At 45.4% G+C, this 27783-nt stretch overlaps 1 protein-coding gene across 8 annotated transcripts in view; it reads right to left on the bottom strand.

The window, feature by feature from the left end:
• Window positions 1-27763, bottom strand: part of CE1H17orf67 (chromosome E1 C17orf67 homolog) — a 34864-nt gene extending 7101 nt beyond the window's left edge. For 3 of the 8 annotated variants that reach the window (XM_042916748.1, XM_042916749.1, XM_042916751.1), the window contains exons 1-4: window positions 27612-27700; window positions 26132-26369; window positions 22842-23044; window positions 15759-15859 (exon numbers count right to left, since the gene is read on the bottom strand). In XM_042916748.1, the coding sequence (XP_042772682.1) occupies window positions 15759-15859; window positions 22842-23044; window positions 26132-26169 (342 nt within the window). In that variant the 5' untranslated portion in view covers window positions 26170-26369; window positions 27612-27700. Of the gene's footprint in view, window positions 1-11409; window positions 11726-15758; window positions 15860-16933; window positions 16999-22841; window positions 23045-26131; window positions 26370-27611 lie in introns of those variants that run through there. The other 5 variants (XR_006196649.1, XM_042916753.1, XM_042916750.1 and 2 more) reach the window with 5 other exon arrangements.
• Between the last annotated feature and the right edge of the window lie 20 nt (window positions 27764-27783).

Genomic DNA, 27783 nt, shown 5'->3' with positions numbered 1-27783 from the left:
AGCCTGGCTGGGGGTCTGCTCAAATCCACACCTCTCCGGTCAAGTGATGCGTCCATCTGCAAGACGGGGATGCTGCTAGCACTTACTTCCCTGGGTTGCCAGGATTCAATGAGATGACACAAGTTCTGTACCACATACGTAGTCTCCCTCTGCCCGTCTGAATCCATTCCTCCCCTCCTTCACCTGGGCCTGTGCAGTAAGAGGCTGGCCTAAAAGTGCAACCAGACTCCCTTGACCTGGGGCTTCCCGGTGGGTTTGACACAGAGATGCCAGCAGGGGATTAGAGGTAGGGGTGAGAGAGGCCACGGTGTGTCCTCCCATGGTGCCTCCGGAGGAGTTCCAGCGGGTCGGCTGGCTGCATTGTCTCCTGAAGGCCACTGCTCCTAGGGGGCTGCCCTCTCCTGTTCCGGGAACCTGCCTTTCCCCATCAAGCCCAGGGGCTGTTAGCCCTGGATCCTTTATCATCATCCCTTGCTGGGTGACCTGAATGCTGCCATGCCTTTGCAAAAAGTCTCTTCATCAAGCTCTGCCCGATTCCTTGCGGATACTCTTAAATAAGAAAGATCTGAGCCTGACTTGAGGTTGAGGGGGGAGCCTCTCTCCCAGGAACTGGTCCACAGGAGCCTGTCAATAAGTGCCGGTTGAGTGAAAGACGAAAGTAGCTCTGGTCTGTGCTCCCCTCGGGGGTCCACGAGGTCAGAACTCTCTTTAGAATAATCCCAAGACATTACTGGCCTTTTCATTGTGTGCACTGGCGGGTAAAACAGGTGCCTTAACCAGAGTCAGGGCAGTGACAACCACTATCACTGTCCTCGTATCTTTCACCATCACACACTCACAGTTAAAATCCATGAATAAATACAGAACGTTCTTCAAATGCCAGTTTCCCTGAAGAACACCTCCCACCCCGTGAAGCGGAAGAAAGTGACCCAACGGGAAGCATGAAGACAGCACTTCTATCGCATGACCAAGTACGACAGTCTCCTCAAAGAATAGCCCTTATGAGGGGCGCCTCGTGGCCTAGTCGGTTGAGCATCAGACTTCAGCTCAGGTCACGATCTCACGATTCGGGAGTTCAAGCCCTGTATCGGGCTCGCTGCTGTCGGCACGGAACCTGCTTTGGATCCTCTGTCCCCCTCGCTCTCTGCCCCTCCTCCACTCGTGCTCACTCTCTCAAAAATAAACATAAAAAGGGGCGCCTGGGTGGCGCAGTCGGTTAAGCGTCCGACTTCAGCCAGGTCGCGATCTCGCGGTCCGTGAGTTCGAGCCCCGCGTCGGGCTCTGGGCTGATGGCTCAGAGCCTGGAGCCTGCTTCTGATTCTGTGCCTCCCTCTCTCTCTGACCCTCCCCCGTTCATGCTCTGTCTCTCTCTGTCCCAAAAATAAATAAAAAACGTTGAAAAAAAAATTTAAAAAAAAAAAATAAAAATAAATAAACATAAAAATAAATAAATAAAAAGAAGAACCCTTGAGTGATTGCTGATGTCAAGGACAGAACTCGCTGTGTTTGGCAGGCGTCTCCTTGAAAATGAACGAAGTGAGCCTGTCACTTCAAGGAAAACAACTGCCAGTATTAGTTACTAAAGCGATAAACTTCAAGCTTTCGAGGAGAAATGAGAATTTTGAAAAACCTGACAGCTTCCATACTTACCGACTTTTCTGATGAGATCGCTCAGGGACCGCTGGTATAGAGCATTTGTACACTTCTTACCATTATATGCTCATTTGCCTCCTTGCCCACTTAATCCCTGTCCTAATCAGCCAAACCTCCAACTGGCTTTTTGATGGCAGGGACCAAGGGCTACCTAGTACATGGCTCGGCGCTTGGCACATAGTAGGACCTCAATAAAAAACCACTGGAGAAACGTACAAACAAATAAATGAAATGACTGCTCTTTTTCCGTAACCTTTCGAAATCCTCCTTGGAAGTTTCCTAGACATCTGTGTTGATCCACTCATTATAAAGGCCCGGGCCAAACGTACATAAAAAGCATCAGAGGGTAATCTATATTTCACACTCCTAAATAGCAGCTGAAATCATCGTTGAAGAAAAACAACCAAAACAGACACACACATAGAGAGAGAAAGAAATGAGCGCTGGTTTCCATGACATTTCCCTATTTATTTAAAATGTTAGGAAAATGGATATGCCACAAAGGCCGAAAAGCAATCATTAGTCAAAGATGAAAAGCCAAGCTGCAAATCTGCTGAAAACCACAAATTCAACAATTGCATTGGCAGAGTTGGTAATGACCCGGCATTAATGATAAACTCAAATGTTCCTGGATCGAGAAAGAAGGGATAGATGGAAAATAAGTTTTAATTTTTTTAGATTCCTTTCTTTTAAGGGGAAAAAAAATTAAAAGCAACAGAGAAACTAATATCTGCATTCCACGTCCAATGCCAACTGTTATGATTTAAGCAAATAATTTCTCAGTAATTAGAGCGGAAATTGGAAGTGATCCTTTATTATGGCACTGGAGGTGTGATAATGAAATTAAATACCCACTGGGCCCTGATCTAAGCTGAGAAACATAAAGTGGACAGTTAATCTATCAAGGCAGGAACTTGTTCCAAGAAGGAAAAATCCTTCCTCTGACATTTGCATGAAATTAAGAGCCCATCAACATTGGATGAATTATCTTGCTCACGAGTAGGAGCAAGGTAAGCACATAGGCAGAAAGGTAGCCCAGAACTTAACTACCTGGGGACACCAGAAGGTTTAGGCCTAACACAAGGCAGATTGGTGACGTGTGCAATTTACATCACAGTCACTGCAACCTGGCCTTTGAGATCATGGGGGACAAAAGAGTAGTACTTACTACATATATTTATCAAGGGGCTAAACACGAAAGCATATTTTTAAAAGACTTACTTACAATAAAGCTAATATGATTTATACTTGACCAACAAGAACATTCCTTAAAGCAACACAGGCCAAAATGGAAAGCATATTCCCAGGGCACATGAGCACTTACCAATGCACTCACAAAAGACATCATTTTAGCTCAGATGTCATCTTTCTAAAGAATTTCCATGACTTACCCCAGCAGTTGGCAGATAATTTCTTCCCTAAATTTTGGGATGATTAGGAGAAATTTAATGAATTTAAGTGAGGCCATAGAAAAGATTTCTTTGAAATAACCTCCCGGTTATAGGGTAGAGTTATGGCCTACCTACAAAATTTCTCCCTGAAGAGAAAGAAGGAAGGAAGGAAGGGAAGGAGGGAGGGAGAGAAGGGAGGGATGGGGGTAGGAAAGGAAGGAAGGAAGGAAGGAAGGAAGGAAGGAAGAGAAAAGGAGGGAGGGAGGGAGGGAGGAAGGAAGGAAGGGAGGAAGGAAGGAAGGAAGGAAGGAAGGAAGGAAGGAAGGAAGGAAGGAAAAGAAAGAAAGAAGGAAAGAAAGAAAGAAACAGGAATGGGAATAAGTATAATAAGCATCTAGCAAATGTCAAATACTGTCCTTGGTGCTGGGGACCCAGATGTGCAACAAAGAGTCCATCTGCTCAAGCAGTATAGAACAGTCTAGTAGGAGATACAGATTAAAAAAATAAAAGTCAAAAGTAGCTAACTTGTGCTGTGAGTTTTATGCAAAGGGATGCTCTCATTCATGGTAGGAGGGTAGGGACATCAGGGAGGCGTCCCCAAAAAGGTATCATTTAAGGTGAGTCTCTTACAAATGAGAAAGAAAGAAAGAAAGAAAGAAAGAAAGAAAGAAAGAAAGAAAGAGAAAGAAAGAAAAAGAGAGAAAGAAAGAAAGAAAGAAAGAAAGAAAGAGAAAGAAAGGCCTTTTGGAAAGCAATTCGATAATATACACTAAAAGCTTTAAAAATATTCATATCCTGGGGTACCTGGGTGGCTCAGTTAGTTGAGCATCCGACTTTGGCTCAGGTCATGATCTCGCAGTCCATGAGTTCGAGCCCCGTGTCAGGCTCTGTGCTGACAGCACGAGCCTGGAGCCTGCTTCAGATTCTGTGTCTCCCTATCTGCCACCCCTCCCCTGCTCGTGCTTTGTCTCTCTCTCTCTCAAAAATAAACAAACATTAAAAAAAATTCATATCCTTGGATTTGGTAATTTACTCTCTGAGAATCTCTCCTTAGCAAATAGTCCAAAATATTAAAAGCACTTTGAAGTATCCAAAGTCTATAAAGAATTTATCAAACTCAATACCCAAAAAACAAATAATCCAGTGAGTAGGCAACAGACATGAATAGACACTTCTCCAAGGAAGACATCCAGATGGCCAACTGACACATGAAAAAATGCTCCACATCACTCATCATCAGGGGAATACAAATCAAAACCACAATGAGATACCACCTCACACCTGTCAGAATGGCTAACATGAACAACTCAGGCAACAACAGATGTTGGTGAGGATGCGGAGAAAGAGGATCTCTTTTGCATTGTTGGTGGGAATGCAAGCTGGTGCAGCCACTCTGGAAAACAGTATGGAGGTTCCTCAAAAAAACTACAAATAGAACTACCCTATGACCCAGCAATTGCACCACTAGGCATCTATCCAAGGGATACAGATGTGCTGTTTCGAAGGGACACATGCACCCCCATGTTTATAGCAGCACTATTGACAATAGCCAAAGTATGGAAAGAGCCCAAATGTCCATCGACGGATGAATGGATAAAGAAGATGTGGTATATATACACAATGGAGTATTACCCGGCAATCAAAAAGAATGAAATCTTGCCATTTGCAACTACGTGGATGGAACTAGAGGGTATTATGCTAAGCGAAATTAGAGAAAGACAAATATCATATAACTTCACTCATAGGAGGACTTGAAGATACAAAACATGAACGTAAGGGAAGGGAAGCAAAAATAATATAAAAACAGGGAGGGGGCCAAAACATCAGAGACTGTTAAATATGGAGAACAAACAGGGTTACTGGAGGGGTTCTGGGAGGGGGGATGGGCTAAATGGGTAAGGAGCACTAAGGAATCTACTCCTGAAATCATTGTTGCACTATACACTAACTTGCACTATTATGCTAGCTAATTAAAACATAAATAAGTTATTAAGAATAAATAAATAAATAACAAAATAAAACAAAAAATAAAAGCACTTTAATAACAAAAATGTTCAGAGTGTTGTTAGTAACAAAAACAGTGGAAATGATACAACTATCTAACAGAGAGTAATTCGGTATCATTATTGTTATAAAGAGTTTATAACAATATGGGAAATGCATATGTTATCATATTAAAAGAAAAACCAGGATACAAAACTATAGATCAAATATGAGCACACTTATTTTAAAATATACACATGGAGACTAGAAAGCAAAACATCAAAAAATGGCAATGCTGTCTTTGGGGAGAGGAAACCTGATTTTCTTCTTTGGACTCTTTCTTGGTTTCCAATGTTTCTATAATAAATATGAATGTCTTAAATTTTTATCTGTAATTACACAAGTATTACACGAACACATTGTTGTTTAAAATTCAAACATCAACTATAAAGTTCCCTGGAGCACCACCGCCCCTCTCCTGTGTTGTTTTTGTAAGACTTATACATATGTTTATTGAAAATAGAAAACTGTGAGGCTCCTGGATGGCTCAGTTGGTTGAGTGTCCAACTCTTGGTTTCAGCTCAGGTCATGGTCTCACAGTTGTGGGACTAAGAGCCCGTCAGGGAGCCTGCTTGGGATTCTCTCTCTCTCTCTCTCTCTCTCTCTCTCTGCCCCTCCCCTGCTCATGCTCTCTCTGTCTCTGTCCCTCTCTCTCTCTCCTTCTCTCAAAATAAATATATAAACAGGGGCACTTGGGTGCCTCAGTCAGTTAAGCATCCCACTTCAGCTCAAGTCATGATCTCGCGGTTTGTGGGTTCAAGCCCCACATCAGGCTCTGTGTGGACAGCTCAGAGCCTGGAGCTTGCTTGGGATTCTGTGTCTCCCTCTCTCTGCCCCTCCCCCACTCATGCTCTGTCTCTCTTCATCTCTCAAAAATAAATACACATTAAAGAAATTTTTAATAAAATAAATAAACATTTAAGAAAATAGAAAACTGAGTGTACTGGACTGAGTGGTGTCCCCCCCCCCCCAAATTTTGTGTTCATCTGGAACCTGCACATGTGACCTTCTTTGGAAATAGGGTCTTTGCAGATGTAACCATGCAAAGATGAGATCATACTGGATTAAGGTGGGTCCTAAGTCCAATGACTGGTGTACTTATGAGATTAGTGCAATTTGAACACAGGGACACACAGGACACAAGGCCATGTGATCATGGACGCAGAGACAGGTCAAAAAACACCAAAGACTGAAGCAACCATCAGAAGCAGGGACAGAAGCACAGAACGGATTCTCCCTCAGAGCCCCCTAGAAGGAACCAACCATCCCAACATTTTACTTCGAACTTCCAGTCTCTAGATCAGTGAGAGGATCAATGTCTGCTGTGAGAAGCCACCCCATTTGTGGTACTTTGTTATGGCAGCCATAGGAAATGGAGACACTGAGGAATACCAAAAGGTATAAAAGGTGAAAGTAAAAATTTGTCCCAAATCTTATCACTGAGAAAATACTGCCATTATTTGGGAACATGTCTCCACACATAAGTACAGATAGAAGAGTAGATAAGTGAGGTTTCTTTTAAAACTTTCTTTCTTTCCAGGGGCACCTGGGTGGCTCAGTCGGTTAGGTGTCCGACTTCAGCTCAAGTCATGGTCTCACAGTTTGTGAGTTCAAGCCCCACATGGAGTTCTGTGCTGATAGCATGCAGCCTGGAGCCTGCTTCGGATTCTGTGTCTCCCTCTCTCTCTGCCCCTCCCCACTCACTCTCTCTGTCTCTCTCTCTTTCTCAAAAATAAACAAATAAACATTAAAAATTTCTTTCCATTTTGAAAGTGTAGGGACCCAAGGATCCTTACGCATACCGCTAGTGGGAATTGGTACAGTTGATTAGGCAATTTGGCCGTATTTAATTCAGTTAAAAGTGCATAAACCTTCTGACTCAGCAATTCCATTTCTTATCACTGAATTCAGCAAAACACACGCATTTAAGGATTTTCATCACATACTGGAAATAACTAATAATGTCCATTGTCCTGGGAATGGCTAAACAAGTAAGCTGAAATATGTCCATATTTCAGCAGTCCATTCAGGCTGCTCTAACGAAACACTACAGACCGGGTAGCTTATAAAGCACAGAAATTTGCCTCTCACAGTTTGGAGGCTCAAAGTCCAAGGTTAGGGCACGAGCAGGGCCGGGGGTGGGGGGCCTTTGGGGTCACACATTTCTCCCTGTATCTTCACTTGGCAGAGAGGGCTAGGGAGCTCTCTGGAGCCGAATCCCATCACACTGGGGGTTAGGACATCGACACATGAATTGGGGAGTAGAGGGAGACACCACAGCATAATACATTTATACTGTGCTTCAGGTAAATGTATCGTTGAGTGAAAAAAAAAAAAAAAAGCAAGTTGCAGAATCAACCAAGCCCTGCTTCCCACACAGTGTTACTTCAGCAGTGAGGGGACAGGTGAGCCTGATATATTTAGGGCACAGTGAGGAGGCCAGCGTGCAGAGGGGAATGGAGGTGGGGACAGGGGAGGGGGCTGACAGACTAGGGTCTTGGAGGCCACTGTAGGACTGTGGATTTTATTGAGCACAAGGCAGGGAGTCATTGGAAAGTTTTGAGCAGGGGAGGGACCAGAACTGGTTTGTTTTTTTTGTTTTTTTGGTTTGTTTTTTTTTTTTTGAGAGAGAGAGCACAAGTGAGCAAGGGGCAGAGAGAGAGGGAGAGAGAGAAGTGGGGCTCACCTGAGGCGGGACTCAAACTCACGAACCATGAGATCATGACCTGCTTAACTGACTGAGCCCCACAGGCACCCCGGTTTTAACATCGGACTCTTGCTGCCCTGTTGAGAACAGACGCAGAGGGGTGCAGAGAGGAAGCAGGGAGGCGGGTTAGAGAGGATTGCCCAGTCTCCTCTCGGGGCTCCACTGGCAGCCATGGAGGGGAAGGAGTGGCCAGAGTCTGGATGTGGGGCCCACACAATGAGGAGGTGGCACCATTTACCCGTGTGATGGTACAGTCAGGAATCCCACCTAAGGCTGCTGGGTCTGAGCTGCCTGTGAAATGCTGCCAGTCACGTGGACAGTCACGGAAATGAGTCTGGAGCTCCGCCGGGTGCAGCCATCACCATAGATATGATATTTAAACTCACTGGACTGGGACACCTGCTGGCTCAGTCAGTTAAGCGTCCGACTTCGGCTCAGGTCATGATCTCGCAGTTCGTGAGCTCAAGCCCCATATCGGGCAGCTCAGAGCCCGGAGCCTGCTTCGGATTCTGTGTCTCCCTCTCTCTCTGCCCCTCCCCCGCTCACGCTCTGTCATTCTCTCTCAAAAATAAACATTTTTTAAAAAGTTTATTTGACAATAAATTATATTAAAAGTAAACAAACAAACCAGGAAAAAATAAAGGCCATTAAAAAAAAAGAAGTTTAAACTCACAGGACTGGACGAGGCAGGAAGGCAGGCCCTGGGACACTCTGGCATTTAAAGGACTAAGGATTCACCAAATCACATTGAGTCACAGAAACCAAAAAGGGGGACGAGAGGCTGAGGGCAAGGGTCCTGGAAGACTGGAACCCCAATGAGCAGGGTGCCCGGAAGGAAGGGAGAGAGATCAGCTGTTTCACGTGAAACAAACATGGGCGGGCTCCTGGTCCCCAGGACACCGGGAACAGAGGCCAAGAGCCTCCCTTGCAGTTAGCCCTCCAGGACCGGAAGTCAGTCCTCTCAAGCCAAAGCAGGCAGGGGACCCCCAGGGCTGGCGGAAGGAGATGCAGACTGGAGGTGCGAGGGGGCGCCTGAGGCCGGCGGCGGCCAGGGCTGGGGACCACCTTCTGAGTAGCAAGGGCACAGACCCAAACCCTGAAAATTAACATAAGCACAAGCGTGACTGAGAAATAGTCAAGGAGAGCTCAGAATATTGTTGCCACTATCTTCCCTTTAGACATAAACCCGGACCTTCTTTCCCAGCATCAGGTTCTGCCCAGGCAGATTGTTTTTCCTCCATCAAGGTCCTGAGGCTTCATTATACCAGGGCTTTTCTGACAGGATGTCTTGACCAACAGAAGTAGTTAGTCCTAAGGCAGACTCCAAAGTGATTCGGCGGAAACCCAATCCAGACGGGCTGTCCCCAAGCTTCTGGAAGTGCCCATCTTATTCCCGTGAGGTCTAGAATCCACTCCCCCAAATCCCTGAAGATTCGGGGGCCGTGTTTCTCCCGAGTCAGTCTCATGGCCTGTTTCGCCACCACGGCAGCTTCTAGATTCGAGCGATTACCACCCTCCTTTGTCAACCACACAACACATCACCCACCCGCCTGCCATTCCCCACGAAGAACCACTAACACAACGTCACTAGGTTAGCAGACTTGCTCCTAAGGTCTGGGCAACGACGGCGCAGAGAGCAGAAAACAATGGCAAATTGTTTTACGCCAGGCGCTGCTGTAAAATAAAAGTATCTGCTATTTGCTACCACAAGGAATTTCTCAGTGGTGTGCCCTCCAGAGGCCCCACCTTCCCACCTGCTTCTCCCTCTCTCGGACCCCTCTTCACATCCCCCACCCTGCCTGCCCCGCAGCCTCCATACATCCAACATCCCTCCTGTTTTCTTCCCCAGAGCCATGCTCCTCTGTCTCCATCCCCACTGGCGTTTTACCTGCTTCTAGCCAGTATCCAACAGGATGCTTACACGTCTCTGGGGTGGACACCAGTCCTCCCCGCAACCCGAGGCCACACAAGTGACCTTTCCAATAGCACCGTGTTCTCCCCGCCACACAGTCAGAGAACAGTCCTTGCAGTGCACCGGCAGGATTCATAGGGTCAGAACAGTCCCTCCCCCTGGACGCGGGGGCACAGCTTGTCTGAACCTGTCTCCAAAAAGCCTCTATTTTTGAGAAAGCCAACATCTGCCAATACTTGAGCCACACATCAAGATTATAAACATCGCTTAGTAAATACTCATGAACTGCTGCAAATCTTCATACTCATTTGCATTTTGAATTCCAAATACCTCCCGAAAACTCCAATGGTTCACTCCCATCACTGGCCTCTCCTCTCTCTGAACCGGTTTTCTTTTGCACAGTCCCTCAGAGGGGAGAAGCGAGATAAAATAACCCAACCAGTCATCTCTTGGTGATTTTGAGTTAGAGGTGAGCACATGAGTCAAGGCTCAGGTCCCAAGGGCACACCCATTCCCCAGAAATCACTCCCTCTGCTCATTCGTCCCCGTCCACCTGTCTGTCTCCTGAGTACCATGGCAAGGAGGAGTGACAACCTGTCCAAAAATGTTATTTCCCATTACCCATGTAGAGTGGCATCTGAAGGGCAGCGTTGAAGAGGCTGTTTCCCGGACCTCTGCATGGCTCCTGTCACCTGGCTCCGATCTCCTCGCTCCCCTGCTTAAAATCCCAGCTGGCTCCTCCTGACTACAGAACGGAAGTCAACTCTGCTGCTGTCAGCCGTGGCCTTCCAACCTGGCCCCAGAGGACCTTCTCTTGCCATCGCCGTTCTTTCATATGTTTCAGGTACTCAAGTCAAGGTCAAAAGTGGAAGAGAGGGAATTGGAATCCAGACCTTCTGAAAAATTATTCTGCAAGGTCTTTTTCAAAACATACATGCACACACCCTCACATATACACACACCCATACACACATACACACACGCTCACATAGATATACACAACCTCACACACACAGTCGTACACACACCCATACATACACACACCCTCACATGTACATACACATCCTCATGTACATACACTCTCACACACACACCCTCACACACACATACACACACTCACATACACACATACTTTCCATACTCACACGCCCTCATGCATACACACACAGACACACACACTCTCACATGTATACACATCCTTATATACACAACACCTCCTCACACACACACCCTCGCATACACAATATATCCTCACATACACAATACACACCCTTACACATACACACACAGTCTCACATACACAACACACATGACATTTCCAATCCTGAAAACACAGGACAATGCTCCCGCCTGCCGTTCTCCCCAGCAAAGGGACGTCTGAGCAGATGGTTTGCACAGAGAAACAAGGCAGGCAGCAGGTGGTCTTGGCAAAAGATAAGGAGCAGGAAAGTGTGGTTCCCCACAGATCAGGGCGACTTAACCCCTTGGTTCCCACGCGGACGTGAGCCTGTGGGGCAGTTCCGCCCAGCAGCCCCCACCTCCCCTGCGGCAGAGGTCCCGCCTCGTGGCCTCCTCGTGGCCTGCTGACAATGTGATACCTACACAACCTCACACACACAGTCATACGGGGTCACCGAGTCCAGTGCTCACATTCAACGGCGATGCAGGACCAGGGTCACTGTGACGCCAGCCGCTCGCCTAAAATGAGCAAATGGCTCCTCTTCCACAGCCGGTGACTGGCCGGTCACCCACTACGCTCTCGACAAACCCACGAAAGGGAGAAGGCAGCCACGACACCCAAGGTGGGGGAGAGGCCAGACAGAAGTCCAGGATTTCAGGTGCAGCAGCAGGGCCAGCTTGAAGGGAGGAGGCCCTGGCGTTTCCGAGAAAGCCTCTGGGGGCCTCTACGTAAACCCTCCGGCTCTCGCCTGGGGCCGCGTCCTGCTGCCCACGCTTTTCCTCTGAGCTGTAGACTGGCAGCAGGAAACCCGCATCGTCCCCGAAGCTCTATCCAGAACCCTAAAAGATGAGCCCCGGAGTAAACCTTTTAGCCAGCTACTCTGCAAATTCTCTGCACTTTTAGAGAAAACTGAGGTCCAGAAAAAGGACACGGATTTCTCCTAAATCCAAAGCCCAAAGTCCATGACTAGTCAGTGGCAGAATACGGACTGAAATCGTACTGGGTGGAATATTCTCCCCACCTCACCTCCACCCCTTCCGCTGCCTGAAAACTCTTCATCTTCAAGCCTCAGCCCGGTGGACACCTCCTCTGGGAAGCCTTCCTAGCCCCCTCCCTCCTTCCAGTTAGGGCGAGAGACCCTCTTTTCTCAACCTCATTAGAGAACTTGAATCCAGCTGGAAGGCTCTGGCTCTACCTGTCTCCACCCAATGGAACAAAGGAAGAACGTCTAGTTTATTTTACGTCCATAGTGCCTGGCACTTGGTGAGGCCCAGTCAATGTGAAATACAATTAAGTGCACGTCTCGGCCGGCGAGGAGCGCTCTCTGCATGTTCCACGTGACCCTCTCCCTCCCTCTGTCTGAACTGAATCTAAACTAGCGCATTGACTCTCTCCATACCACTCAGTTCAACCTTCGGTTGGTTCCTACATGCCTCGCGCTGTTAGCTTTTGTGTTCCCGACCGGACCCCAGGAGCTGGTATTACACGTAGCATCACGTGTGGCCCGCAAGGCCTGGCACGGCGGGGCTCAGCTTCGGCTGCACGCTGATACCACCTGGGGGGCTCTGACACCCACCCAAGGCCCGGGCCAGACCCCACACCCCACGCCACCCCTCTGGGAGCGGGCACCAGATTTTTAACTTCCGCAGTTGGTTCCAGCATATGCAGCCATGGTTCAGAATCACATTCCTAGAAAGATGTGATAGCAGAAACTGCTTGTTGATTCAGCTGGTTCTGCGTGAGGGTAATGCAATATAATATAGTACAATACAACAGTGAATGACAGTGCAAGAGACACACAAAGTGACACAGAATGAGAAAGGTTGGGGGAAAAAAGGAGACTGTTCAGCATGGTGTAGCCAGGGTCCCTTACCCTCAGTGCTGTTGGCATTTTAGGCAAGATTATTCTCTGCTATGGGAGCTGCCCTGTGCATTATACGATGTTTAGCAGCATTCCCGGCCTTAACCCATTAGATGCCAAGAGCAAACTGTCCCTCCTCCTGCCCCCAAAATGCCTCCAGACACTGCCAGATGCCCCTGGGGCTGGGGGAGCAAAATCATCCCTGGATGAGAACTACCGATGCAGACTAGCCACCAAATCATTTATTGCATGTTTATTTCCCATTTCAACGGTAGATCCCATGAGCACTTTTCCAAATTTGGCTGAGTGGCAGAGAGGATTCTGGACAATGGGATCAGTGTCTTGGTGACAGGCATGCAGGGCTGGGCTGTACGCAGGATGAATGGGAAATCGTTGGTGGGGTCAGCGGTGGGTTCTGAGGCCAGAGAGAATCACACAGAAACTAGATCCGATAGGTTCAAGGCAATTAAGAGGAGTCAATAGCCTTGGTCATCAGCCTATAAAAGATGACCAAGGGGCGCCTGGGTGGTTCAGTCAGTTAAGTGTCCGACTTCGGCTCAGATCATGAACGCATGGTTCCTGAGTTCGAGCCCCGCATGGGGCTCTGTGCTGACAACTCAGAGCCTGGAGCCTGCTTCAGATTCTGTGTCTCCCTCTCTCTCTGCCCCTCCCTCTCTCTCTCCCTAAATAAATAAATAAATAAATAAGCCAATAAACACACATACATACATTTTAAAAAAAGACCAAAACAGAACAAATTTTTTAAAAAGCCAGATATTCAGTAAAATCACAAAATTGGAAGCAAGCTGAAGGTTGTCACAGGTGAAGACCAGTGGTGACCAGAGGCCAGGAGAAGGGAAATGGTCAGAGAAGGAGCTCTCAGAAGTTCTGGCCAGGGAAGGACCACATCAGGCCGTGTTTGGGGACACAAGTCTAGCATGGCATGAAGGCTGGCACGGGAGGGGCACGGGAGGCAGGAAGCTGATCTGCTATGGTCCAAGCCCACCTGCTGCAACAGTCCAAACTCACCTGTTGCCCAGGGCCTAAGACCCTTCAGCCCCTGTGAAGTCAGAGCTCAGAGGAGCCAGGGGCAGATGCTGGCAGAGAAAACGCCCAGTGGCCAACTCCGCTGTTGATTAGAGCCTGTCCCCTGACCACTTGGAGGGGAGCAGCTCCTTTGGAGCCCTGCAAACCAGCCTTCCCCCAGGGGGAAGCCCTCCAGACATCGTGCCAAAAGCACAAGGGGCCAGTTAGAGCCCCCAGGGGCCTCAAGCCAGACGTCCTGCTCCCCACACTCTCTTGGGTTCCCCAATATCTCCCCATATTCCTTCTTAGCCTCTTGGAGCCCCTCTTCCTCTGCCCACCCCTGAGCGTCGATGTCCCCACATGTCAATCCTGGGCCTCTTCTCTTCTAACTGCTTCTCAAACTGTCTATCTAAAGCTCCAGTCTGCATTCCCCCATTTAAAAACTCCCATTGTCCTCCACTGAACACAAGATAAAGTCCAAGGTACTCCAACCCTTTTTGATCTTGCTCCTGCCCACCTCCCAATTCCCCTCCACCCTGCACTTAGATATTCCAAGCCACATCTGACATACAGAGAGGGAGGAAGGGATGAAGAGAGGGAGGAAGAGAGGAAGGGAGGAAGGAAAAGAGGGAGGAAGGAAGGAAGGAAAGAAGAGAGGGAAGGAGGAAGGGAGAGAGGAAGGAGGAGGGAGGAAGGGAGGAAGGAAAAGAGGGAGGAAGGAAGGAAGGAAAGAAGAGAGGGAAGGAGGAAGGGAGAGAGGAAGGAGGAGGGAGGAAGGGAGGGAGGAAAAGAGGGAGGGAGGAAGGAAGGAAAGAAGGAAGGAAGGAAGGAAGTGAGGGAGGAAGGGAGGGAGGGAGGGAAGCCACATCTACCCTTGACATCCTGAAGTTCTTGATTTGTTTCTAAGCCACTCTGTACAATAGCAATTCGCCAGCTTCTCTGTCTGCTCCCAACTTCTGAGCAGAAATCCAGGCAACTACAGCCTGCAGCCTCAGCACCTTGCTGGTCCCTGATACTTAATATTCAAAGGAGTAGTCACTGTTTGCTAAGTACTGTTATAAGTGCCTTATTAGGAATTACTTTATCCTTATAAAGTAGCTATTTTCTGTCATTATTTATAATAATATTATAGGAATGTAAGTGGTAATATTTATTGTCAACCCCATTTTATAGCTGACAGTACAGAGGTACAGAAACATGAAGAAACCTTCCCCAGTTTGCACAGTTAGAAAATGGGGAGAAAAGCCCAGACGGTGTGCCCCAGAGCCAGCACTCCTCAGCAATGTGCAATCCTGCATCTCAATAAGAGACTTTTAAATGAACTAATTCTGATTTAAAAAAAAAACAGGAATGTTAGTACTTCAGCCACAGGATGGGGAGACAAGCCAGGCCGGGGGCCACTAGGGCAGTGTCTAATATCACCCACCACAAGTCACAAAATGAAGGCAGGGAAGGGTGCCCTGGTTCAGAAACACAAGGCAGGTGGCCGCCACAAACCCACAGGGCAGGACAGAGACTAAAGACCAAACTCAGAGTCACGAGGTTAGGGCAGAGCCCCCACAGGCCACAGGGCACAGACTCTGCCTGACCAGACAGAGCATCGCTGGCCAAGGATGCTGGTCCAGCTTGCTGGGATCCCCAGGGAAGAGGAGGGAGAGGGGGTTGGCCCCAGTCACAGGACACAGGGCCCTGACATCCGGCTCGGGGGTGGCATCCGGCAGCCCACAGGGGATCCTGGGACTCTGGCCATCGGCCACACTGTTTCCATTTGAAATATCGTGTGCATAGTAGGTGTGTGGGGCTCGAGCCTCCGGGGGAGAAAAGGGGAGAGTAAAAGGTTGAGGTCACCTGACACCTGAGACCCGGCAGAACCTCCGTCTAGTGGCCCACGCTGGAGTGGGGCCAGCACCTGGCTGGGTTTCATAGTGAATGAGCATTCAAGCGGTCACACTTTCCCTTCCAATAGCCGGGAGCCCGGCACTCACCCGCATGGGCTCGTCAGGGAACCCGGGTTTGCTCGGCCTGTCCTGCCGTCGGGATCTCAGGAGCTGCTTGGCCTGCTTTTCCGTCAGAATCGGAGAGGCCCCTGAAAAATGTCGGGAAGGGGCCTTCGGGACTCTCGCAACAGGAGCTCGTGCACCATCTCACAGTCCAAGGCGAAGGATTTGCAAGTTCGATTTCGGTCAAACACAAAAGCGCTTTCACGGGGACCTGTCCCAAAGGACGTGGCATTCCAGAGAGCTCCGAGGAGAATTCTAAATTGTTTCTAACTCAGAGCCAAAGCTGCACAACATAAACATAGTTACCTATTGCAACGGTGCATTTCTTTAAAAGTGGGTGCTAATTTAATGAATACGGGATTTTTTTTTCTTTTTCTTTTTTGTTTTTTTTTTAAGTAATCTTTCGAACTCACAACTCCGAGACTAAGAGTCGCATGTTCCACCAACTGAGACAGCCAGACGCCCCTGAGTAAGTTTTTTAAAACACATTTTCTTCAGTTCTCTGGTCAATGTGTTTCTTGTCCCTTAGTTTTGCTTTGATGGTTTTTCTTTTTTTTTCTAATCCCCAAAACACTAAATCAGCTAAAAGTTGTTACTGGAAGATTCTCCGTGAGAACAAGACTGTGTTAAAGTTGATAATCACACATGATCTCTCAAAGAAGGTATCATGATAAAATTATATTAAGTTTTGATAATCACGCACGAACTCCAAATGATATCAAATAAAAGTCTGTCAAGTTTTGATGATGTCATATGAAGTCTAAAAGACAGTATAGTTGAAGATTTATCAGCATTTCTGAGAATTAATATTCAAATACATTTAAAGATTAATAAAATAGGGGCACCTGGCTGGCTCAGTCAGTAGAGCATGCAACTCTTGATCTCTGAGTTATTAGTTCAACCCCACATCGGTGCACAGATTATTTAAATAAATAAAACTTTTAAAAAATAATAAAAAATTTAAAAATAAAGACTGAAAAATAATTATCCCTAATGATAGCAATTCTGGGAGCCTGCTCTTAGGGAGGAAAAAAAGAGCACTGAATTATTATATATTACATATTCTTTGAAATGAAAAAAATATTTTACAAATATAAAATAGACTGATCCCAGCTTGTCATGTCAGCATAGAAACGGCTGTTTTCAGAGTTCACGCTCACCTGAGAAGCAAGTCAGTAAGGTGAGGCAGAGGACAAGCACAAATAGCTTCTTCATCCTGTCTTTGTTCCGCTCTCAGCCTCTTGCAGAATGAACGCCCCTGAATGGGCCAGCCTACTTAAAGGAAGCACTTCCGCCCCCCCAACCCCACTTCCCCCATCCCCTCACCCCCCCACACACTTGTTTATGCTCTGACTAACTACACTTACGGTATGATGTTAAGTGCATCTGACTCTGAGTTTTTAGTATGACCACTAAACTTTTCCTCCGAATCCCTATAAATTTTCATCCTGAGCAAGGAAATCACCCCTCTGTGATGTGACTTTCAGAGCATGAATTGGAGAAAGCAACATGTGATACTGACTTCATTTAAACAGACGCAGCTACATCATACACTGGTTTGTGAGTGTCTGTTTTTGCTCCTGTTTTCATCTCTTTCATTAACCGTCTCTTACATTTGCACATTGTATGACATCTCTCCAAAGCCCATTCACTAATTAGGTTTGACCTTCCTAATAGTTTCAGAGGTAGGTAGGGAAATTTGCAAGGAGCGTAGTAAAGGGGAAAATGTTTTTTTCAGCTGACTTCAGAGCCAGAACACCCAGGGTTCGTGTCCTAGCTTCACCTCTTTCTAGCAACGTAACCTTCGGTAAATCACTTACCCTTTCTGAACTTTGGTCTCCCCCCCTGTACAAAGGAGGAACAGTCCCTACCTTGTGGTCGTGATTAAAGATGAAGGATAAGCAGCAGCTAGCACCATATCCATTTTACAAATAAGGAAGTGAGGGCCGCCTGGGTGGCTCAGTCAGTAGAGACTGACTCTTGATTTCAGCTCAGGTCATGGTCTCACCATTCGAGAGTTCGAGCCCTGTTTGGGATTCTCTCTCTCCCTCGCTCTCTCTCTCTCTCTGCCCTTCCCCCACTTGCTCTCTATCTCTCTCAAAATAAACAAACAAATGTTAAAAAAAAAATAAGGAAGTGAGGTTTGGAGAGGTGAAACCATATCCAAGTTCACAGACTATGGATGCTGATGTAGAGCCAAATTCTCCTCTCTTCAAAGGCTACTGCTCTTCCCATTATGCCCAAAAGGGCCTCCTGCAATTTGCTGCCCATTAGAAGGGTAAGCAGCCCATTTCAGACTCAAGGTTACTTTTACAAAGACAATAAAATCTCAGTAATCTGAAGTTCTTTTAAATTCAAATCATCTGTAAATATTACATAAAGAAATTATTAAATAGATTCTTTAAAATGTCTGGAAGATATGCGGCATTTACGGGGATGAGATTCTCAAGTCAGAGAAATGATCTGCTGTTTCTGTGGTCACTTTGCCCAGCTCAGAGGAAAACAATGTTCTCTCTGTAGTTGTCCGAATTGATGCTAATGTTGTGCAACTGATATTGAACCTGAATGTTCTATCCACTCTGCTGGTATAAGGACAGTTTGAACAAATTGTAAACAAGAGGAAAAAATCATGCATTGTCAGCAAAGTTGCTCAGAATTTGATCTTCAGTTTTATGCTCTCGGTTGCTATTAACGTCCTTCCGTTTTTATGCAGTTTTCAGTAACTGAGGAATTTTAGGAGCATTATTTTAGAAATAGATATTTGTCACATTATGTACCTTGTGGTTTTTTATGTGCATTGTCAAATCTGTCGTTGCTTTTGCTCTTGTGGTTGAATCGAACACTAACCGTATTGTTTTATCAAATAAATACTTTCAGTGGACCAGAAAAAGAAAATGTATACCCAGCCAGAAATTTCTAATGTGTCCAATGTAAATTTACTACGAAAGTGTTTTTTTAATTCAGTAACTTTTGTCCATATCAGGAGTGTGTGATAAAAATATGATGTGAGCCACAGATGCAAGCTGCATACATGATTAAAATTTTTCTAGTAGCCACATTTTTTAAGTAAAAAAAAATTTTTTTGTTTAATTTTTTTAATGTTTATTTATTATTGAGAGACAGAGAGAGACAGAGCATGAGCAGGGGAGAGGCAGAGAGAGGAAGAGACACAGAATCTGAAGCAGGCTCCAGGCTCCAAGCTATCAGCACAGAGCCCGATGCGGGGCTCGAACCCACAAACTGCGAGATCATAACCTGAGCCGAAGTCAGACACTCAACCAACTGAGCCACCCAGGTGCCCCCCAAAAATGAAATTTTTTTATATTCTATTTTATGTATCATGAATACCCAAAATATTATTATGTCGATACGTAATAAAACTAAGCAAATGATGAGATATTTTCTGAGGTTTTTTGCACCAAGTCTTCAAACTACAGTATATATTTTATGTAAAAGTTCATGCATTTCAAGTGCTCAGTAGCCAAATGTAGCTGGTGGCTACCATATTGGATGGCATGGGTCTAGATCCTTCCTTCTCTCTGGCCACCACCTGAGTCTAGGCTACTGTTACTCTTCCCCCAGCTTCTGGCACCAGGCTCCCAACTAGTCTCCCAACCTCCCCTCCTGTTCACTTTGATGCATTCTCCATGCAGCAGCAAGGATGGTCTTCTTAAAATAGAAATATAAAATAGGAAATGGACCTCACCACTTCCCTGCCTAAGAAACCTTTCTTATCTTCTCACTGGACCGAGAACAAAATCAGAATCCTTACCATGCACTACAGGACCCTGTGGTATCTCTGCCTGCTGCTCTTTCCAGCCCTACTCTAACCACACCCCTCTAGCTTACTGCAATCCAGCCACGCGTGGTTACTTTCTACTTAACAAACTCTTCCCACCTCAGGACGTTTGCACATACTTTTCCTCACACTTTTAACGACTGGATCCTTCTCATCCTTCAGGCTTTGATTTGTAAGTTCTCTTGCTCACGGAAGCCTGCCTTCACCAACCTGAGGAAGGTTCCCTGCCCACTCCCCACCACTACCATTACACTCCATCTCCTAGCACACACCATAGTGTGTAAATACTGGCTTTGTTTACTTTTAAAAATCTGTCTCTTTCCACTGGACTATAAGCTCTAAGGAAGCATGTATTACTTTTGTAATTAAAAAAAAAAAGAAAAAAGGATCCTCTGGTGGACTGGAAAGGTGCTACTGGAGAAAGTCAGGGACCTGTTCTCCCCCACCCTTCCCCTGGCGTATTGGTTCAAGGTTTCAGGTGGAGAGCGTTCTTCAGCTGTTATGGCTGGGCCAGTGCCCATATTGTTCCAAAAGGGGAACTATAGGAAAACCAAAAGAGCAAGGTCACTTTGTAGTGAGCGTCACTCTAGTGAGGAGAATTCTTTTCTACCACCTATCCTTATTCCCAGGGAAAGCAGAAGCCAGATCAATCAGGTGAATCTGGGTGTGCCTGGGTGGCTCAGTCAGTTAAGCGTTTGACTTGGGCTCAGGTCATGATCTCTCAGTTTGAGGGTTTGAGCCCCATGTTGGGCTCTGCGTTGACGGCTCAGAGACTGGAGCCTGCTTTGAATTCTGTGTCTCCCTCTCTCTCTGACCCTCCCCTGCTCACTCTCTGTCTCTTTGTCAAAAATACATAAACGTGGGTTTTTTTGCGTTTTTTTTTTTTTTAATTTAATCAGGTGAATCTGCAGGGCTCTCAGTTGAAGGTGCAATTCCCAAAAGCTCCACAAGGTGGCAGACTAGAGAGCAGAACCAGGGACATCCAAGGTCAGGGGAAAGAAACAAGGCCACCAAGGTTAACTATTCTAGAAGCTGCCAGGAATACCAGAGAATCCACTGGAGATGGAGAGAGATGTTGCTGCAGTGCCTCAGACTATTTTCCTAGGATCTGAATCAATCTGAAGGTCTTCATTAGATGCTGAGGCCTAGAAATTCTGCATTACCAACTACCAACAGGAAGAATGCTACCACCCATATTCAAGGCATCCGAACACAGCTGATATTTGTGTTGGCTTCCCTCTTCTTAAAAGGAATTCTCGGAGCACCTGGATGGTTCAATCAGTAGGGCGTGCAATTCTTTTGATCTCAGAGTTGTGGGATCGAGCCCCACTTTGGGTGTAGAGATTACTTAATAATAAAATCTTTAAAAAACAAAAAATAAAAGGAATTCTCAAATTACACTGATGTTTAAAGATCTGAAAAACCTGACACCATCAAGCTCCAACATCATCCCACCAGATATTCTCTAAAAAGGATAAGACAGTGATTTCAAATTCTGTCAGCTAAAGAAACTTCAGGGACAAGGGCACATCTTTATAAATAAATAAATAAATAAATAAATAAATAAATAAATAAATAAATAAATAAATAAATAAAATAGAAAGATGCTGAATCTGTCCCAAGAGAATTATAATGTGTCCACATTCTTTAGGCCCAGAGTCAATTAAATATTTTCTAATATTCCTTTTTGTAGTTGTTTTCTTTTTTTTTTTGTCTACCTTCCCCACTAGACTATAAATTCTATATTTTTATGGTGTATAATTCTTCTATAACTTTTATAGTAGTAACTCTGTAAGCTGTACATGAACAATATACATGTTAATATACAGGCACACTGTGCAGGCAGATGTCAGGTTTGGGCAGGTGTGGTGGGTTAAATCATTAGCACCAATTCTTCACCACCACCACATATGCATGCTCTTTGCCATATGACCTTGAAGTCCCGCCCTTTGACCTCGGGCTCAACCAAGAGACTTGCTTCAGACAATGGGATGGTATCAGCCACAACACAGACAAAGGTATATGCAGTGTGTTTGTGCAGGTAGTTGTGCCCTCTTGCATTGCTGCCATTGCTACAAAAAGAGCTTCCTCCAGATAGCCGCCCCCGCACCTTGGTCTCAAAATTAACTCAGATGTACCCGAGCAAGGAGCTCAGCCTACAAAGATCCACAGCTTGCAGTAGATTCACTCAACCTAGCCCCACCTAGTTTCCAGCCACCACAGCATGAAGTACAGTTGCCCATAACCTGCAGATCCTTAAGATTACATGATTGTTATTTTAAGCCACTGAGTCTAGGAGTGGTTTGTTACACAGCATCACTCTGACAACAGCTAACCAATACAAGGGGTTCTTATGAGATGGGTAGTATGTCCATAACTGGGTGCTATTGGGTCTAAGCTAATCACAGGGTCCTGCCGGAAGCTTCACTCAAAAGTGAATGAATATCTACTGGGTAGGCCATGTGGTATAATGGTCAAGATTGTGGAGCACAGAGCCATCAATAAACCTGAGCTTGAATCCTAGCTCTGAAACTTAGTACCTAGGTCACACTGAAGCTGTAACTGGGCAGATTTCTTAACTGTCCAAATGACTGCTTTTTCATTTATAATAATTACAATATAACTTTCCTCTTAAGGTGTTTTGAGACTTAAAAAAATTTTTTAACATTTATTCATTTTTGAGAGACAGAGCACAAGTGGGAGTGGGGCAGACAGAAAGAGAGACACAGAATCTGAAGCAGGCTCCAGGCTCTGAGCTGTGAGCACAGAGCCTGACGCGGGGCTCGAATTCAAGAGCTGTGAGATCATGACCTGAGCCGAAGTCAGATGCTCAACCGACTGAGCCACCCAGGTGCCCCTGTTTTGAGACTTAAAAGAGAAAGTGTATGTAAGGTACTTGACAGATATTGCAAGGATCTAATACTTGGAAACCACTGTTGGTGTTGTCACTATTCTTACCATTCCTTCTTCTCATCCGTGAAAGATGATTTGTGAATCATCTTTGCTTATATTTGCATACACACACCCACCCCATTCTCAGACACACGACAGAAGTCCATAAAAAATGTTTTGAATGGCCAAATAACATAGAGATTAATCAAGCACATATTAAGATATATAATTCTATATATTGTTGAAATAAAAATCCATCTTTATTAGAAAAGAAAACACGGCCCCTTTTCAATAGGAGTTGATTCCCCCTCCATCTCCACACCCTGTGCCCTTGGCTTCCCTTCTCATATCCTCAGGACTTCTACACAAACACATACCTTCCTGTTTGGAGCAATAATACAATGGCAAGATGGTTTGGCCTTGGACAGGAGCCTTTCTGGCCTGCTGCAGGCTTCCACAAGTAGGCTGTAATTTCTGTGCTGGGTCCAGGACATTGGCCCAGCGTACATCTGCCCAATAGGTAAGGACAGCCAAGGTCAGCATCAGATTCCTGATGGCCAGGGCCAGGCTTCTCTCCAACCTAAACAGGAATGACAGGGGTACTGGCAAAGTGTGGGAACGTACGGTGGTACAAATAAACACACTAGGGGAGTGGAACATGGACCAAATAATTTGTGAAACCACTTCTAAGGCTGCTGTCATATTACACTTCATTCAGGAAAAGTGCTAGGCCTTCAACTGGGAGAGAAAAGTTTGATTCTTCTGGGGAAGAGATCCTGAAATCTGTGTTGTTTTTCTCTGTGGGATCTCAGTTGGGATGATAAGCTTCAGAGAGACTAAGAGACACTCTAGCCCAGATTCCCTAACCCTAAGCGGCTAAGAATCATCCAACATCTGTGAAAGCCTCTCACATAGAAGATGAAGACAAAGGAAACCAAAGGGAAAAGCAACTTGGGGCCATCAGAGACTATGCACGGAGAGAAGGGGAAGAAAACTATCCAACACTATCCTCTGATTTCTCAGAGGATATTTTTGCTCTCATGAAACAAGAACAAGAAGTTGGGGGGAAAAAAGGAATATTCCAAAATCGAATCAACAACAAAAAAGAAGTTCTTAGAAATTAAAAAAGATCCAAAGATAAAGCTATGGAAATAGCTATTTTAGAAAATAGAAATAGCTATTTTAGAAAATATCTATTTTAGAAAAATAGAGCCAAACAGAGAGAGAGAGAGAGACAGAGAGAGACAGAGAGAGAGAGAGAGAGAGATACTGAGAGAGGAGGAGGGAGGTTTAAAAAAATAACAACAACAAAGCAAGGGAGAAAAAATATTTTTAAAGAGAGGACATTTATCCAGATGAGTTGAAAACTTATGTCCACACAAAAACCTGCACACAGAGGTCTATAGTCCCTTATTCATAATCGCCGAATCTTGGAATCAACCAGATGTCCTCCAGTATGTGAATGGATAAATGAACTGATAAGTAATATTCCAGACAATGTAATACTATTCAGCACTAAAAAGAAATGAGCTATCAAGCCATGAAAACAAAGGAATCTTAAATGCCTATTACTAAATTAAGAAAAGTCAATCCAAAAGGGCTACATATGATATGATTCCAACAATATGATATTCTAGAAAGAGCAAAGCTATGGAAATGGTAAAAAGATCGGTGGTTACAAGGGGCTGGGGATTGGGGGAGGGGTGGGAATCAACAGGCAGAACACGGAGAATTTTTAGGGCAGTGAAACTATTCTGTATGATGCTATAATTGTGGGTACATGTCATTATACATTTGTCCAAACCCACAGAATTTGCCCCACCAAGAGTGAGGCCTAATGCAAACTAGGGACTTTGAGGGGATGATGGTGTGTTAATGGAGGTTCATCGTTGGTAACAAATGCACCACTCTGGTGGGAGATGCTGACAGTGGGGGGAAGCTCTGCCTGTGTGGGGACATGGGAATACCTGAAATCTCTGTACTTTCTACTCCATTTTGCTGTGAACCTAAATCTGCTCTAAAAAATAAAGTCTATTTTAAAAAATAGAGAGAAAGAGGACATTCTAGTAGTTTCAACATCTAAATAAGAGAAGTTTTTAAAAAGAGATCATAGGGGCACTTGGGTGTCTCAGTTGGTTGGGCATGCAACTCTTGATTTCAGCTCAGGGCATGATCTCATGGTTCTGAGTTCGAGCCCCACATCGGGATCTGTGATGCTGGATTCTGCTTGGGATTCTGTCCCTCTCCCTCTCTCTGTCCCTCTCCTGTGCATGCGCTCTCTTTCTCTCTCTCTCTCTCAAAATAAATAAATGAACTTTTTTTTAAAAAAAGGAGATCACAGAAAATAGAGAGGAGGAAATGAACAAAGTAATTCTGGAACCAAAGGACATGAGCTGCTAGACTGAAAGCACCCAGCAAACCTGGCAAAATAGATGAAAACAGACTCACACCGGGCACTTGTCTGTGAAATTTCAGAACACTAGAGAAAAAGAGAAGATTCTCCCAAGTTTCCAGGAAGCACAAACAAGTCCCATTCAAGGGATCAGGAATAAGCATAGCGTCAGACATCTCTACAGCAACATTAAAAGCAAGCAGAAATGGACCCATGTCTTCAATGTTGCGAAGGGAAATCATTTCCAACTCTGAATTCTATACCCAGAAAAATAATCAGGTATGGAAGGTGGAATAAGGGTATCTGTAGACATCCAAGGACTCAAAACAATACCTCCCATGTACCTTTGTTCCTAAAGGTACTGATGGGTGAGCTCCAGAAAGACAAGAGAATTCACCAAGAAAGGCCAAGTGCCAGGACCCAGAGAACAGAAGGTACAAACAGAAGAGTGGTGAAGGGAAATCCCAAGATGACCCCTGTGCTCCGATGCAGAGGGCAGGCAGTCCATTTTGGCACAAGGTGTGATCTACATCACAACCGAAGACACACTGAGGACAGACTGTCTGGGTGAGCCAGGTTCTTATTTATTTATACTTTGATGACCATGAGCTGACAAGGTTCCTGCTCCCCCAGCCCTATGCGTTTTTCCTGGATCAGCTGAATACTCCTTTCTCCCTGAGCAAGGTGCTAAGAATCTGAAGGAAGTCCTAAGCAGCTAAGAAGGAAACATGGAAAACAGCCCCTCTCCCAGCCAGATTTTTGCCTGATGTTCAAACTACAGCCCTGTTCAGTTGTCCTCACTGTGATTAGCAATCTTCCCAAGACCATGCTCTCTGATGTCCCCGGGGGTGGTGGGGATCTCCTCGGGGAAGCTGGATTCAGACTCTGCCCCAGACTCTACTCAGCTCATCTCCTCAGGACCAGGTTTGGGCTTGTTTTTCAAAACAGAACTATATTGGGGGGGGGGGGGGGGGGCCTACTTTAGGGATGGTAGAATTATAAAGAAAAGCAAGGGAATGAAGGATATACAGATTAGGAGAGTAGTTGTTTCCTGATGAGGCTAGCAATCAGGTGGGCACAGGAGAGGCTCCGAATGTTCAATACGTCAACCTGTGTGGTGGGTTACACAGGTATTTATTCTATTATTGTTTTTAACTGCACGTATGTTTAACTGCGTATATGTGCTTATATGTTTCATTAGATATTTTGAACATGTGATATATTTCACAATTAAACCCCCCCAAAAAAGTTTGAATAAGAAAATAAAAGGATCACCTGGGGAACTTGTTAAGCAGGCAGAATCTCAGCTCCATTGTAATTCTGATTGGAGAGACTTAGTCAAGACCTGGGAATCCACGTTCTTCCATGATGCTGATGTAGGCGGTCAAAAGACCACATCTTGAGCCACCTGCCTGGCTTCAGAGCATGGTAGGCTTTGGCATCCGACTAACTGAAGTCAAGGCCCCAACTCGGTTGACTACTGGTTGTATGACATCAAGCAAGTTTTCTTCGTCTGGAAAATGAGAATGATAAATCATATACAAACATTATATATTATTAGAGACAAATATAAATATAATATAAATATTAGAGACAAATGGCCAAAAACAGAGGTAAGCTCACAACTGTGAACTATCTCCATAGAATGGAATACTATGCAACCGTTATATACAAATTCATAAAAACATGGAAAAGTTATTTTGTAAATGAAAAAAAATAGCCAGACGGAGAATATAATCAAAATTATGTGCAGAAAAAAATAAACCACAGTTTCCATAGAAAATAATGAAAAAATATGCCTCGGTGTTCAAATACAGGTCGTCTTCGGGGTGAGAGACGGATAATTTTCTTCCTCTTTTTACTTTTCTACATTTTCCAAATGTTCTATAGTGGGAATTTTTTTAAACCCCTCAATTTTTTAAAGTATATCCTTTGTTACGTTTTCAAATCGAAACTAACTTAAGGGCTCTGCTTCCAATAGGATTCACAGATGTGTATGGCCAGGATCCATCTGATCCAAGCCACACAGTCTTCTCACTTCACCACAGTCTGCCACCAATCTTTATAATCCAGATGGTTAAACACTTTAGATCCCTACTCAAAATGCAGCCCAGGAACCATCAACATCAGCATCATTTGACCATGTGCCAGAAATGCAGGCTCTCACCCCACTTCCCCAAGAAAGGGAATTAGAACCTGCATTTTAACAAGATCCCCAGAGGCAAGGTTTTTAGAGATGTAACAAAATAAGAGACACTCTCTCTTTGATGGTTTAATTTGGATTGAAGCTAACTTGGATGGCCAAGTTAAAATGAAGGGATCTCAGTCCCAACATTGCCTATGGGCCATCAAGCATGTTTGTCTACCGCTCTGCGCCTCAGTTTTCCTCATCTGGAAAAATGGGAATGATAAACTCAGCCTGGTGCCTAGCAAGTGCAGAGATGGAAGCAGGGGTGCAGTAAGCCATTTTTTTAATAGGTCTAAAGTAATGCTTCTTGTCGGGTTTGTTTCAACAGGACTGGCACTCTGTGGCAGCTGGGGCTCCTGGCACAGTGTTTGGCTCACCCTAAGCCAGTGTGGGTTTAATGAACAACTAGCTCAGGTGACATCTACCAATTTTTTACTTGGATTGTCCCATTCTTTCAGTATATAATACTCAAAATTTCCAGTTTTCTCCCAACACTCAAAACTGTGCCAGCTCCCACCTCCGCCACTGAAGGAGGTGGGAGAAGTTGAAGGTCATAGATAAGCTTACCGTAAACCGTTCATACTAGAACTTCCTATACTGTGGGTTATGGACCGGCACGGCTCAAACCTGCATCCTCTCTACGTACCTCACCTAATGGTTACTCCGCCCACCGCTCTCCTTTAGCCACGCCCTCGGAGTCCGCCCCTCCCACCCGGCTCCACCCTCTCCCCCAGGCCAG

This window comes from Panthera leo, chromosome E1, assembly GCF_018350215.1.
Source record: "Panthera leo isolate Ple1 chromosome E1, P.leo_Ple1_pat1.1, whole genome shotgun sequence".
Classification (NCBI taxonomy): Eukaryota; Metazoa; Chordata; class Mammalia; order Carnivora; family Felidae; genus Panthera; species Panthera leo.
This window is presented reverse-complemented; position numbering and strand designations above follow the sequence as displayed.